Source organism: Macaca nemestrina, chromosome 14 (assembly GCF_043159975.1).
Source record: "Macaca nemestrina isolate mMacNem1 chromosome 14, mMacNem.hap1, whole genome shotgun sequence".
Taxonomy (NCBI): domain Eukaryota; kingdom Metazoa; phylum Chordata; class Mammalia; order Primates; family Cercopithecidae; genus Macaca; species Macaca nemestrina.
This window is the reverse complement of record NC_092138.1, coordinates 12,318,177-12,333,473: the sequence shown is the minus strand read 5'-3', so window position 1 is coordinate 12,333,473 and position 15,297 is coordinate 12,318,177. Positions and strand designations below refer to the sequence as shown.

The window sequence follows — 15,297 nt, the reverse complement described above, 5'->3', positions numbered from 1 at the left end:
ATTTGCCAACCAAAACATAAAGATTGGCAGAATAGATTTTTTTTAAATGATCCAACTGTATGTTGTCTGCAGAAGACTTACTTTAGATCCCACGGCACAAATACATGGAACGTGAAAGAATGGAAAAAGATATTCCATGCAAATAGTAACCAAAAGAGAGCAGGAAGGGCTATACTAGTATCAGACAAAACAGACTGAATCAAAAAAGTTTACAAGAGAAAAAGTATATTATATTTTAATAAAAGTTCAACAGAGCAAGAAGATAAAACAATTATAAACATTTACACACCAACAAAATATATGAAGTAGTTACAAATCATCAAAATATGAGGCAAAAAGTAACATAATTAAGGGGAGAAATACTTCTATAATAAAAGGTGGAGGCTTAATACACCATTCTCAATAAGGAAAAAAATAACCGGAAAGAAGAGAGAGGCGATTTGAACAATAAAATGAATCAACTAGATCTAACATATATTTAGAACAAGGTACTCAACAACAGAATATGAATTCCTCTCAAGTGCACATAGAACATTCTCCAAAACAGGCCATTAGGATACAAATTAAGTCTCAATTGATTTCAAAAGATATTTATCATACAAAGTATGCTCTCCAACCTCACAACAGGAATAAGTTAGAAATCAATCTGAGAGGCCGGGCACGGTGGCTCAAGCCTGTAATCCCAGCACTTTGGGAGGCCGAGATGGGCGGATCACGAGGTCAGGAGATCGAGACCATGCTGGCTAACACGGTGAAACCCCATCTCTACTAAAAAATACAAAAAATTAGCCGGGCGTGGTGGCGGGCACCTGTAGTCCCAGCTACTCAGGAGGCTGAGTGAGGCAGGAGAATGGCGTGAACCCAGGAGGTGGAGCTTGCAGTGAGCTGAGATCTGGCCACTGCACTCCAGCCTGGGCAACAGAGCGAGACTCCGTCTCAAAAAAAAAAAAAAAAAAAAAATCAATCTGAGAAAGAAAACTGGAAAATTCACAAATTTATGGAAATTAAACAACACACTCTCAACCAATGAATCAAAGAAGAAATCACTGGGTTAATCAGAAAACAGAGACAAAAGAAAGCAAAGACACAACAAACCACAACTTATAGGATATAGCAAAATCAATGCTAAGGAGAAAATTTACAGACATAAACACATTAAAAAGGAAGACAGCTCTCAAAACAACCTATCTTTATAACTAAGGAATGAGAAAAAGAAGAACTAAACCCAAAGTGAGCAGAAGGAAGAAAATAAAAAAGACCAGAGCAGAAATAATTAAAATAGAGACTAGAAAAACAATAAAGAAAATCAACAAAACCAAAAGTTGGTGCTTTGAAAAATTAACAAAACTGACAAACCTTTAGCAAGATTTAAAAGAGAGAGAGAAGACTCAAATTACTAAAATCAGAAATGAAAGGGGAGACATCATGACCAATTCTACAAAGGCAAAAAGGATTATAACAGAGTACTGTGAACAACAGTACACCAATTGGGTAACGTAGATGAGATAAATTCCTAGAAACACAAAACCTACCAAGCCTGAACCACAAAGGAATAGAAAATCTAAATACCCATAACTATTGAGGAGATTTAATCAGTAATTAAAAACCTCCTTACAGGCTGGGCGCGGTGGCTCACGCCTGTAATCCCAGCACTTTGGGAGGCCAAGGTTGGTGGATCACAAGTTCAAGAGATCGAGACCAGCCTGGCCAACATGGTGAAACCCTGTCTCTACTAAAAATACAAAAATTAGCTGGGCGTGGTGGCACGTGCCTGTAATCCCAGCTACTCAGCAGGCTGAGGCAGAAGAATCACTCGAACCCATGAGGCAGAGGTTGCAATGAGCCAAGATCGCACCACTGCACTCCAGCCTGGAGACAAAGAGAGACTCCATCTAAAACAAACAAACAAAAAAACCTCCTTACAAAGCAAAGCCCTAAACCTGATGGCTTCACTGGTAAATTCTATAAAACATTAAAAAAAAAAAAAAAGATCAGTTCTTTTCAAACTCTTCCAGAAAAGTGAAGAAGGAACACTTACTACCTCATTCTATAAGGCCAGCATTGCCCTGATACCAAAGTCAGACAGATGCTACAAGAAAATGACAGACCAATACTCTTTATGACCATTAATGCAAAACTCTTCAACAAAATACTAGCAAACCAAATACAGCAATGTGAAGGCAAATCAAAACTACAAGATACCACTTCGCAGCCATTAGGATGGCTGCTACCAAAAACAAAACAAAAACAGAAGATAGTAAGTGCTGATGTGGATAGATTAGAATCTTTGTGCACTATTGATAGGAATATAAAATGGTGCAGCCATTATGGAAAACAGTATGAAGGTTCCTTGAAAAATTAAAAATAGAATTATCATATAATTCAGCAATTCCACTTCCAGGTATATACTCAAAAGAACTGAAAGCAAGGTCTTCTTTGGGAGGCCAAGGCAAGTGGATCACAAAGTCAGGAGACAGGGACCATCCTGGCTAACATGGTAGAACCCCATCTTTACTAAAAATACAAAAAAAAATTAGCCAGGCGTGGTGGCACACACCTGTAGTCCCAGCTACTTGGGAGGCTGAGGCAGGAGATTCACCTGAACCCAGAGGCGAAGGTTGCAATGAGCCGAGATTGCACCACTGCACTCCAGCCTGGGCGGCACAGCGAGACTCCATTTCAAAAAAAAAAAAAGCAAGGTCTTGAAGAGATGTTGACATACCTAGATTCAAAGCAGCATTATTCACAAGCAACTCAAGTGTCCATCCATCAATGGATGAATGCATAAACAAAATCTGGCATATGTACACAACAGATTATCCAGCCTTAAAAAGAAAGTCCTGACACACAGTACAACATGAACAAAGCTTGAAGACATTGTGCTAAATGAAATAAGCCAGTCACAAAAAGATAAACGCTGTATGATTGACTCCACTCATGTGACATACTCAGAGTTGTCAAATTCATAGCAACAGAAAATAGAACAGTGCCTGCCAAAGAATGGACTATGCGGGAGGGGAGAGTAATTGTTTAATACATAGAGTTTCAATTTGAGAAGATAAAAAAAGTTCTGTAGATGTACGGTGATGACGGCTGCACAACAATGTGAATATACTTGATACCACTAAACTACACACTTCAAAATGATTTAAATGGTAAAGTTTATGTTATATATGTTTTACCATCATTTTTTAAAATGAATATTTTTGTAAAGACAGAAATATGAATCTTGTGTTAAAAACTGGGGAAAAAAGTTGTTTCAAATGTAAATAAAAGTTAAAATTAATGAGATTAAATTAAAAGGTGAGAGATTAGTTTTCACCATGCACCAAAAAGGAGTCTAGAAAGTGCGTTGACCATAAATTAATAAATCTAAAGAGTTCTTGTAAAAATATTTTTTAATTCACTAAATTCTATTATATGTAGACAGTGTTCAGATTTTTATTAACATTATCTGACCATAAATCCCCCTGGCTGACTTTATTATTGTTTTTAATCCCTCTATAACCAATATCCTGATAATCTTCATAATTTTAAATCATTTTCCCCATAAGGAAAAATGTAAGGCAAAGACAGCAAGTACCTGGCATTTCTCCACAGGGCAGCTCATCCTCAGCATGAATTAAGTGAGAAATGAGCAGAGTTTAAGAAGGGAAACCAGGTCACTTTTTTTAAGCTTATGAGTTAGATATTAGTGGAGCTTTTCACATTGTGCCTTCACTGTTTAATATTTACATTCCCAAAATGTTAAATTTGAACATTTACACAGAAATGTACAAGTCTGACTTTTGTTTTTAGATGGTATTAAGATTACTAATACTATAATTCCATTGCATCGGCACCTGACTAAAACCATTAAGAAACTTTCTGTGAATAACCTTTACTGTACTTCATTTTGTATGTTAAAATATTCTTCTTTAAATTTTTTAATTCACACAATAATCATATGTATTTATGAGGTACACAGTGATCTTTTGATATATGTAATGTATAGCAATCAGATCAGGGTAATTAGCAAATCCATCACCTCAAACATTTACCATTTCTTTGTGTTCAGAGCATTTGATATCCTCCTGGCTATTCGAAAGTATATATTATCAATTACAGCCATCCGATAGTGCTAGAGAACACTGTAGAGCTTATTCCTACTATCTAGCTAGAATACTTTTTTTTTTAATACGGCCTTTACCAGGTCCCAAAGCCTAAAACAAAAACAAACCAGAGATTGTCACTACCACTTCACTTCTTAATCAAAGGTTTGTGAGAAATCCTCTTTAAGATTTAAATCCAAAAGTTCTAAAAGCATGGTGCATGGGCCCCTGGGGTCCTGACACTCTTTTAGGGGACCCACAAGATGTGTGGTCCCCTATTTCTGTAACACTATTTGTATAATACTAAAATTTAAAATATTAAAATTACTGTCATCTTGGACTGAATTAAAGTCACCATCAACCACCAACAATTATAAAACAAGAAAAAGCCAGCCGTGGCTCACGCCTGTAATCCCAGTACTTTGGGAGGTGTATGCGGGTGGATCACAAGGTCAGGAGATCGAGACCATCCTGGCTAACGCAGTGAAACCCCATCTCTACTAAAACCACAAAAAATTAGCCAGGCATGGTGGTGGGCACCTGTAGTCCCAGCTACTCGGGAGGCTGAGGCAGGAGAATGGCATGAACCCAGGAGGCAGAGCTTGTAGTGAGCTGAGATTGCACCACTGCACTCCAGCCTGGGCAACACAGCAAGACTCCACCTCAAAAAAAAAAAAAAAAAAGACAAGAAAAAGTCAATGTCACTTAAGAATGTCCTTGAAACAGTAAAAATTATTAATTTTTACACACCTTTTTATGTGACAAAATGGGAAGTTTGCACGAACCATTTCTGCTACATACTGAATTATAATAACTGATGGTTGTCTCAAAGTAAAGTGCTTTTGTAACTGAACTGACAGCTTGAACTAGCCTCTTTTTTAATGAAAGTGACTGAAAGAATGATTGACAGACTATGGTTATTCAAATTGGAATATTTTGGCAGAGGTTTTCTCAGAAATGAATAAACTGAGCTTGCTTGTCACTTTAAGTAAACAAGTCACATTTGTTGCCAATGATAAAATTTGAGCTTTGAAGCAAAAATCCGAATTCTGGAAAATTCATATCCACCATCGTCATGTCAAGACCTAAACAGCTTCCCAATAATTTGTCTCTAACAAAATGGGTGGTGATATTAACAACCATAACTTTCTTTGACATTGCATGATGAAAGATGTCAACATTTGGAAGATCTGCATAACACTGAACCAATATTTACAAATGACCAAGGAATGATGTTACAATCTCAGGAATGGGTATAAGATCCATTCAAAGTTCAAGCCAATGGGTTTTACCAGAGCATGCAAAAATCCACTTACATGATTTCCCACTGCATCTAACCTTTAAGAAATTGCCACTTACTGAGTTTTGATATAATACCAAACAAGAATATCCACAATTATCTGAAAAGGCTATTAAAATGCTCCCTCCCCTGGCCTCTCCACCCTGTTCAGCCATTACCTGTGTGACACTGGATTTTCTCTATATGTACTTCAACCCAAACAACATACTGCAATAGACTCGATGCAGGAGCAGATATGATAATCCAGCTGTTTCCCTTAAACCAGACAGATTTACAAAAAAAGTAAAACAATGCCACTTTTCTCACTACCTTATTTTTTGTTTAAAAAAAAAGTTGTTTCCATTAAAAATATGGTGTTTATATTAACATGTAAAGAGTTTATAATTGTCATTTTAAGTGAACTGACAAAACAATTTATATTTCTCTTTTCATTTACAATACAGTAAACATAGATAAATTCACAAAAGCTTTTTGGGGATCCTCAACAACTTTTAACAGTGTAAAAGGGTTCTGAGACCAAACGTTTGAAAGCATTTAGAGTTTTAATATTAGACCTCTGCAAACCAAGAACAAGTATGTAAAATCATACTGGAGGGGGAAAAAAAAGTTCCTAGGAAAATTATATGAAAGCTGAAAATGAACACAATGTCAAATCAAAACTGACCTCACTCTATATAATATCAATAAAAAAGAAAATAAAGAATACTTAGATAAAACTGATTTTGTGTGCCCTGGAAACAACATACAATATTCTGATCAAATAAACACGTATGTACCTACCAATATTTTGACAGATTACATTTTTGATAACGGCACATTATGGTCAAAGAAACACCCAATCACAAACTCAGAAACAGATGATTAAAATATTAAAATAGCAGCCATCACTAACAGGAGGGACACAATCCAAAGTTCTGTCAGAAGGGACAAACAGGGATATATCAGCAGCTCTCCAGTAGCATCCCAGGGCACCCCGCTCAGGGTCTAGCTGTTCTATTTAAAACTGACTTACATGTTTCCAAGGCAGGACGGTGAGACTAAGCTCTCATTTAACCCCAAAGGAGCAAATGGGTCATAGTGGAATTAATCTGCACTAATACTGCTCCATCCGCCAAAAGTCCTTTTTCCGCTTACTAGATCCCTTTGAAGACTGAGGAAGAGCAACGGTAATAATAGCAACATTTCCTAGGCACCAGTTACTAAATGCCAGGCACTGTGGGCTAAGCACTGTACATATATTAATCACTTAATATTTGAGAATATCTTAAGAGTACATACTATTTTTATGTCATTTTTGGAGCACGAAAAGGACAAATAACTTGCTTTAAAAAAATAAGTAAATAAAAATAACTTGCTTAAAGTAAAGCCAGGACCCAAACCGAGCCATCTGGCTCTGGGGCCCAACCGCTTAGCCACTACACTATAGTACACAGGCATAGTAATCAACGATAATATCTGAAGTTTAAAATTCAGGGCCCACCCTACACAATTTCGGTTGTTTATACTGAAACCCATTGCCTAAGGAAAGCTCCCATCTTGCAGACGGCCCTCTGACAGGTGCATCAATTGCTATTCACGCACTGTTCAATTTTCAGATAGTGGAGGACTTCAAGCAAGAAAAGCAGATTTGGGAAGATGAATACTTTGGATGAGGTTTAAAAAAACTAAGGTCAGGCCGGGCGCGGTGGCTCACGCCTGTAATCCTAGCACTTTGGGAGGCCGAGGTGGGCAGATCACCTGAGGTCAGGAGTTCAAGACCAGCTTAAGTAACATGGTGAAACCCCGTCTCTACTAAAAATACAAAAAATTAGAGCCAGGCGTGGTGGTGTGCACCTGTAATCCCAGCTACTCGGCAGGCTGAGGCAGGAGAATCGCTTGAACCCAGGAGGCAGAGGTTGTAGTGAGCCAAGATCAGGCCACTGCACTCCAGTCTGAGCAACAAGAGCAAAACTCCGTCTCAAAAAAAAAAAAAAAAAAAAATTCAGGCCAGGTGCGGTGACTCATGCCTGTAATCCCTGCATTTTAGGAGGCTGAGGCCAGTGGATCACCTGAGGTTGGGAGTTCGACACCAGCCTGGCCAACATGGTGAAATCCTGTCTCTACTAAAAACACAAAAATTAGCTGGGCGTGGTGGCGCGCGCCTACAATCAAGAAGCTGAGGCGGGAGAATCGCTTGAACCCGGTAGGGGCAGGCTGCAGTGAGCCAAGATCGCACCACCGCACTCCAGCCTGGGTGACACAGTGAGACTCCGTCTCAAAAAAAAAAAAAAAAAGTAGAATACAAATTACAAAATTTCATAACTCTTGGACCTCTTTTACTTCTGCTAATGGAAGTAAAACCATTATTATATAGCAGCCTAGCTACACTTTTCTAAAGAGAACAATGCCTCAATTCAAGTCAATTGGAAAAGCTTTATAAAAATTGCTTCTACAAAAGTTTAAATTACATTAATAGATTCAAATGTTTTGCTATGTTGGCCAAATACGAGGGTAGTGTTAAGCCTATCCACTTCATTTCCAAGTTCAGAATGAGTCTGCAGTTGTAATTATGTGATGAATCAATTCAAGGCAGAGTTTCGTGATCATTAAAAATGAACCTATAACTTCACCATAGAATTTAACTCAAGAGAAGTGGAATGGGAAAATGAACAAGTCATATTAGAACTCTGCCTGCAGGATGAGAAAGAGCGGGTATGGCACGACTTATTATCTCGCAGTAATTCTACATAGGAAATACTTACAGATCTTTTAGAGTTTTGTTTGGTTCTGACATTTGGCACATGTTTTAAAATAAGCACCATTTAAAGTTCCTTAAATAAATCACTTCTTTTTTGGCCTACTGAACTAAAAACATTCCACAATACAATTACAAAAATAACTTTCTGGTTTTCCCAGACAACCAGTTTATAAGAATAATTCAGAGGTTCACAAAGGATAATTTGATTTACATAAAGCTTAAAAAACGGACATAAAAGGTAAGTGAAAATGAGTGATTAAGAAGACTGTTAAGGTCCTTTCTAACCACAAATTGTCATGAATTGTAATTAAACACAACTACAATTTTAAACACCTGAAGGAAAAAACCCAGCTAGAATTAATACTGCCAAAGAAAATTTCCGCTACTTTCAGGCACTTGAGTGAGCTATGTTAAAACGGGAAATGGGCTTTAAATTATCAACATTCACATCGATTACACTATGATGCATGAAAACTCCATTCTACAATGAGTAAACGCCCAGGAAAGGAACCCAACCAACTCCAATTGCCCTGGTGCTCATAAGAGGTTTATACGGCACAAGGGGTAAAATTACGGTAGAGTCGAGCAAGCCTTTGGGTTACAGGAGTCCTTGAACACTTGCAATTGAGAACCCGCAATTCAGGAAGGAAGACACTAAGGAAACTCTGCACTGTCATCGAGGGTGATCCGATTCAGGTTCAAACCAAATGCTCAAGGCGACAAGTTGTAAACAGAAGACACACTTCAGCTCAAACCACCCAGGGAGAGGAAGCAAACCTGCCCATCGCCGATGTCACAGCAAATCCCACCTTGCTGGCGCTCAGCCGGGAACCCTAGGATTGCCGAAGCACAGGGGCCCGCGACCCGGCGGCCGGCCACCACCGCGGAAGAGGGGCGCGGGGCTGGGCGCGCCTGCCCCGGCCCTGCAGCCCCTCGGTTAGACTCCCCGCGGCGCCGCGAGCTCGGGCCCGAGAGAAAGGGCAGAGCAGAAGGGGCGGCCTCCGCCCAGAGACCGCGCCCAATACCCTCCGCAACGACTGGGACGGGGGTCCACCGAGGGTCCAGGGACTGGGGAAGGCGTTTTCCAGACCCAGCCAAAGCCCCAGCCCGTCAGGGCTTTCCCTCAAGACCGAGTGCTTTCCCCTCACGCCCCGTGAAAGACATGCGTTACACAACCCGTCAGGTAAGGGGCGCAGGGATCCGGGGTCACCCCTCCTACCCCCGGGCGCCGCCGCCTGCATCTCCCGCGGCCCGGGGACAGCAGAGGGACGGACGGCCGGGACGCGCGGACGGCAGCGAGGCGCTCACCGGCTCAGGATGGGGCGCTGGCGGGGACCGCGAAGAGCCGCAGCCCGGCTCGGCACCTGGATCACGGCGGATCCCTCGCCGCCCGCCGCCCGGTGTTTTCATACAAACCCCGGTGGCAGGCGAGGCGGAGGCGGCGGCGGCGGCAGCTGCGGCGGCGGCGCTGGAGGCGGCGGAACCTGCCCGCATCCCGGGCAACGTCAGCGCGGCGCCCCGCCCACCGCACGCCTTGCCAGCCGGCTCCCAGCACGCGCAGGGAGTGGGGGCGGGGCGTACGAGGCCAGGAAAGGGGCGGGGCGCAGCGCACGCCCCCTTCCCGGCGCGTCCCCTGTTACCCCCGTGCGCGCTCCGCCCCGCCCCTCTGCGCGCCCGACGGGGGGGAGCGCGCGCGTGGGGGCGGAGCGTGAACGGGAGCGGGAATTAGGGGCGGGTGTTCCGCGGGCTGCCGGCGCCTTGTCCCCAGCAGCCCCGGGCACCGCCCCACCGTACCGAACTGCGAGCGACTCCCCACGTTCTTCAAGTCACCTTTCTGTACACTCCCAACGAGGGCCCCAGCCTTTTCCCGGAACTAAGCCCGCGCCCACCCCTTCCCCCGCCATCAATCAGTCACTCTTAGGAAGGGTTCTTAACGCTCCCCACCTGATCCCGGGGTCGCATCAAACGCTGGGGACTGCGGTAAAACTTACACCTTTCCTGACCTCAAGGAGGGTCCGTAATAAGAGGCTGGAAGGGACATTCTGTTACTACAGTCGGGCTCCCAGAAAACAACAGGATTGCACCTTGTGGCCAAACCTCAGTAAATTGGATGCCTGGTGCTGCAGCGAACAAAATAGCATGCTGATTTACTGTTTTTTGAAAAGGTGCCTGCATATAATCAAAACGGTAATGCTAAGTTGGATACTGAAGGCAAAGGCGGAATGTTTTATCTGAGCCAGAGTAATGTGTCAGAGAAATTACTAATACACCCCCTTCTGTTTTGACTGTATTTAAGTGTACTGTAATGTATTGCAAATAAATACTGACATCATTTACTTTTTCAAGATGCACGAGATCATGTTTGCTACTGTTTATGGTAAGGAATGTAATATTACTACTAGATAAGGGAATGCATTGAGAACTGTGGGATTTTTGTTTTGTTTTATGATCTTGTTCCAATAAAATTAAGCAGGTGTGAAAGCAATTCAAAAAGTAACCCAAGGTACACCGCAATGCTTCTTACAGTTTACCCTTGGTAGATGTCTTTATTCAGATGAACAAGAAACTGCCATTTTGTAAATATCGTAGTTTCCTTCATCGTGAGCACTAAAAGATAGGTTACGGTATTTAAAATAATTTAAAAACAACCACCACCCCAAACCACCCAATCGGAAAGGTATTATCTGAAAATACCCAATAATAATGTAATAATTTTACAATAATGCTAAAAATACATGTAATATACCTGAAACTTTTCTTAAAGAACATGTTTCTAAATGAGTCAACTTGCAATATAGGAAGGTATTATGTGGATGTGTGTGTTTGTGGAATTTGAATCCCACTTTCACAAGCACTGTTAGCATAGTTTGATGACCAGGACACAGACCCAGGAGATTAACCGACACAAGATAAACAGCAGTGTTACGTTGCTTTGAAATGATTCCGATCACATAGTTTGCCACAAGAGTGAGTGATTTATATTTTGTGGTAATTAAGAACTTAGAGCTACTCCCCCACCTCCTGGGAATGTGACATCACTCTTCATCAGATCCCACATGTATGAAGTTGAAATAAACTTCACCTCCCCTAGCTAATGTGACATTACACCTTATCAAACACCATATATAAGTTACTGACTTCAACTACAGGATTTCAAAATACATATAAACTCAAGAATTTGCGAGATGCTTTGAGAGCTCAGCGGGTGGCAGATTGTAAGCTCTGTCCGCCACTTCCCTAAACACTACCGGCTCAGGCTGCAACAGGGCCACATCCTGTTAGCCTTTAAGCTTTGAAGCCTGTCCACCAACACTGGCACCACCCTGTAGCATCGTGGGACTTTGCATATCCTCACAGATCTCCTATATGTTGGACACCATCTCTCCCAAGAACCTCAACCTCCAAAAGGTAAAGGTACACCTCAATTGTTTTTCTTTTCTTTTTTTTTTTCTTTTCAAGACAAGAGTCTCACTCTGTTGCCAAGGCTGTAATACAGAAGTGCAATCATGGCTCACTGCAGTCTTGACCTCCCAGGCTTAATGAATCCTCCTACCTCAGCCTGCCACTGAGTAGCTGGGACTACAGGCACATGTCACCACATCTGACTAACTTTTTAAATTGTTTTTGTAGAGTCGGGGTCTCCCTAAGTTGCCCAGGCTGTTCTCAAACTCCTGGGCTCAGCAGTCCTCCTGCCTTAGCCTCCCAAAATGCTGGGATTACAGGCATTAATACCACACCCACCTCAATCTTTAATTAGACTTTACTTTCCACAGAGGTCTGCTTCAAACTTAATTGAACAACTAGATTTTAATAGTTTTGGAACTCACTATGTAGTTAATATACATCATCTATGGAGTGTATTCCCTGTGAAATTATTCCCTTAATTCTCTGCCTCTATACATTGTGAACCTAAGAAAACAAATTATCTTCATATGGCAATAAACCATGTTGACGTAGGATTTTTTTCTCCTTAGCTCAGCTAGATCAAGGTTCTTGTCTCAAGACCAGGAAAAATTGGGTACGCAGCCATTTGAAGAGTGAGTGGAGTAGAATTTATTAAGCAAAAGGAAAGCTCTCAGCAAAGAAAAGGGTCCTGAAAGCAGGTTCCCAGTTGCCCGCTTCACAGTTGAATACAAGGGCTTTTACATGCAAGCTCATGGGGCTGGGTTCCCTATTTGTATAAGGCGCAAATTCCTGGTGGCTCCACCCCATTCCCCCAGAGTGCATGCGGGCCCTTAGTCCACTGTAGGCATGTTTAGGCAAGACGCCTGTGTAAGTTCCCTTATCTGTACGAAACACAGATGGGAGGTTCTCTGGGGACCCTTCCCTTACTGTCTGCCTAAAGCAAGCTGGCTGACTCCTTTCAATGTAATTCAGGAAATCATACTTTTATCTCCCTACTTTGAACCATACAGAACACAGAGCTAATTTCTATTGATCACTCTTTCCACAGCGTCTTCAATAAACCTTATCATGATACATAAAACTAAATGTGAATAGCTGATATAATCAGAATTGGGCTATATAATGGAATTCATTTAACTTGGATTCCTCTATTCAGTCTAGCCTTGTAGGTACTCAATAAATGTTTGCCTGTTTCATTTTTGGACTAATCATGGGGAGAGAGAGGTGAACACTGGAGCCCAGCTATCTCTTTCTCCTCTTCTGCCGATTTCCTTATCTCCATGCCTTTCATAAGGTAACATAGAAAATGCAACACACTGTATTACAAAACTCTGTAGTCATAAGGCTTAGAACAGTCATGGACCTCTCAAAAAGTCTACAGCAATTTCCATCTAGAACATAAATATTAGGAGAGCATGATTGATCATGAGGTTTCTGAAACATAGCTGGTCCTCTGGAGTTAGAGGATTGATTGTTGTAACTATTGAACAATCAACCATTTATTGAGCACCTCTTATGTACCAGACAGTCCTCTTGAGATCTTCTGAGGAATTAAGCAAATGATAATGCTCAACAAAAGACCTAACCACTGCCTTGTGTCAAACTAAAAGGTTTACCACAAATAGACCACAGAACAGAATGTAATACCAACAACCAGAGCTGAATCTAAATGAATGCAGCAAAACTGGGAAATAGAGGGAAGCAATCTGGGATTTCACACAATGAATGGTTCTGATGCAAAATCTTTTACAGTGGCAAATGGTTTCCATGGTAAACTGTGAATGATATGTAATTCAGGGTCAGAAAAATTGAACTTAAAGGCCAGGCGTGGTGGCTCATGCCTGTAATCCCAGCATTTTGGGAGGCCAAAGCAGGAGGATCACTTGGTGATATAGGAGTTAAGAAGAAATCATTTAGGCAGATAATGAGAGTATGGGAGCCCTTGGTAAGGCTTTTCTCTTTAATGAAAAGCAGCCCCAAATCATTTTCTAACAAAGAGCAGCCTGTAAGGTCGAGCTGCAGACATAGACAAGCAAGCTGGGAGCTTGCACTGCTGAATGCCAGCAGAAACTCGGGGATAGACATGTTCAAGATGGCAGCCCCACCCTCCCTTCTCTTTGTCAGCCACGTGTACAGTAAGAAGCAGACAACATGGTGCAGATCAACAGGAAAGCCCATTTGCAGAATAAGATTACGGTGGGGAGACAAGCCTTCCTTTTCCCCCACCCTCACACAGTATGTAGACGTCATACCTGATGGAACCAATGTGTGAGCCCTATGTAAATCAGATACTGCCTTCTCCAACCTGATGCCTATAAAATCTACTGCGAGCCACCTCCTCACCCCCTCTTCAGACATCCCTCTTTCCCAAGAAGCTGCTCTCCTCTCTCCTTTCTTCTGTCTATCAAACTTTCCACTACTTAACCCACCCACACGTGTCTGTGTCCTGAATTCTTTCTTGGCGCACAACAACGAACCCCAGGGTATATACCCCAGACAGTATAGGCATATTATTGGAACCAGGAGTTCAAGACCACCCTGGACAACATAGCGAGACCCCCCAACTCTACAAAAAATAAAAATTAAAATTAACTGGGTGTGGTGGTGCATGCCTGTAGTCCTAACTACTTGGGAGGCTGAGGCAGGAGGATAGCTTGAGCCCAAGAGTTCCAGGCTACAGTAAACTGTAATCACTGCACACCACTGCACACCAGCCTAGGCAACAGAGCAAGATTATGCCTCTAACAAAAAGAAAGAGAGGGAGAGAGAGAGAGAAGCAAAATTGAGTTTAAAGATCCATACGTATAAACCACTACACCCTCACTCACATTCTTCTTTTTTTCTTTTTGTTTTGTCAGATGAAGTTTCACTCTTGTTGCCCAGGCTGGAGTGCAATGGTACGATCTCGGCTCACTGCAACCTCCGCCTCCCAGGTCCAAGCATTATCCTGCCTCAGCCTCCCAAGTAGCTGGGATTACCAGGCATGCACCACCACGTCCAACTAATTTTGTATTCTTAACATAGATGGGGTTTCACCATGTTGGCCAGGTTGGTCTCGAACTCCCGACCTCAGGTTATCCACCCACCTCAGCCTACCAAAGTGCTGGGATTACAGGTGTGAGCCATTGTGCCTGGCCACCCTCACATTCTTCATTTGTGAAGTGGAACTTAAATATTCCTGCCAAATCTAAAGCTTTAAAATTTGGCATACCCTTTGATTCTCTTACAGGAATTTATCCTAAAGAATGTATCCAAGTGGCATCATATTACCCAACTTCAAACCGTACTACAAAGCTATAGTCACCAAAACAGCATGATATTGGTATAAAAATAGGCACATAGACCAATGGAACAGCATAGAGAACCCAGAAATAAAGCCAAATACTTACAGCCAATGGATCTTCAACAAAGCATACGAAAACATACAGTGGGGAAAGGACAACCTATTCAACAAATGGTGCTGGGATAATTGGCAAGCCATGTATAGGAGAATGAAACTGGATCCTCATCTCTCATGTTATGCAAAAATCAACTCAAGATGGATCAAAGACTTAAAACTAAGATCTGAAACCATAAAAATTCCAGAAGATAACATTGGAAAAATTCTTTTAGACATTGAGTTAGGCAAAAACTTTCATTACAAGAACCCGAAAGCAAATGCAATAAAAAACAAAGAAAAATAAATAGATGGGACTTAATTACACCAAAAAGCTTCTGCACGGAGAAAGAAACAATCAGCAGAGTAAACAGACAACCCAGAGCGG

General features: G+C 41.8%; 1 protein-coding gene across 1 annotated transcript in view; it reads right to left on the bottom strand.

Annotated features, from left to right (window-relative positions):
• The window catches only part of LOC105498760 (ATP/GTP binding carboxypeptidase 1), a 203,351-nt gene extending 193,714 nt beyond the window's left edge, over window positions 1-9,637 (bottom strand). The window contains 2 exon segments of the mRNA XM_011771082.3: window positions 9,437-9,478; window positions 9,480-9,637. Coding sequence (XP_011769384.1) covers window positions 9,437-9,478; window positions 9,480-9,622 — 185 coding nt within the window. The 5' untranslated portion in view covers window positions 9,623-9,637.
• Between the last annotated feature and the right edge of the window lie 5,660 nt (window positions 9,638-15,297).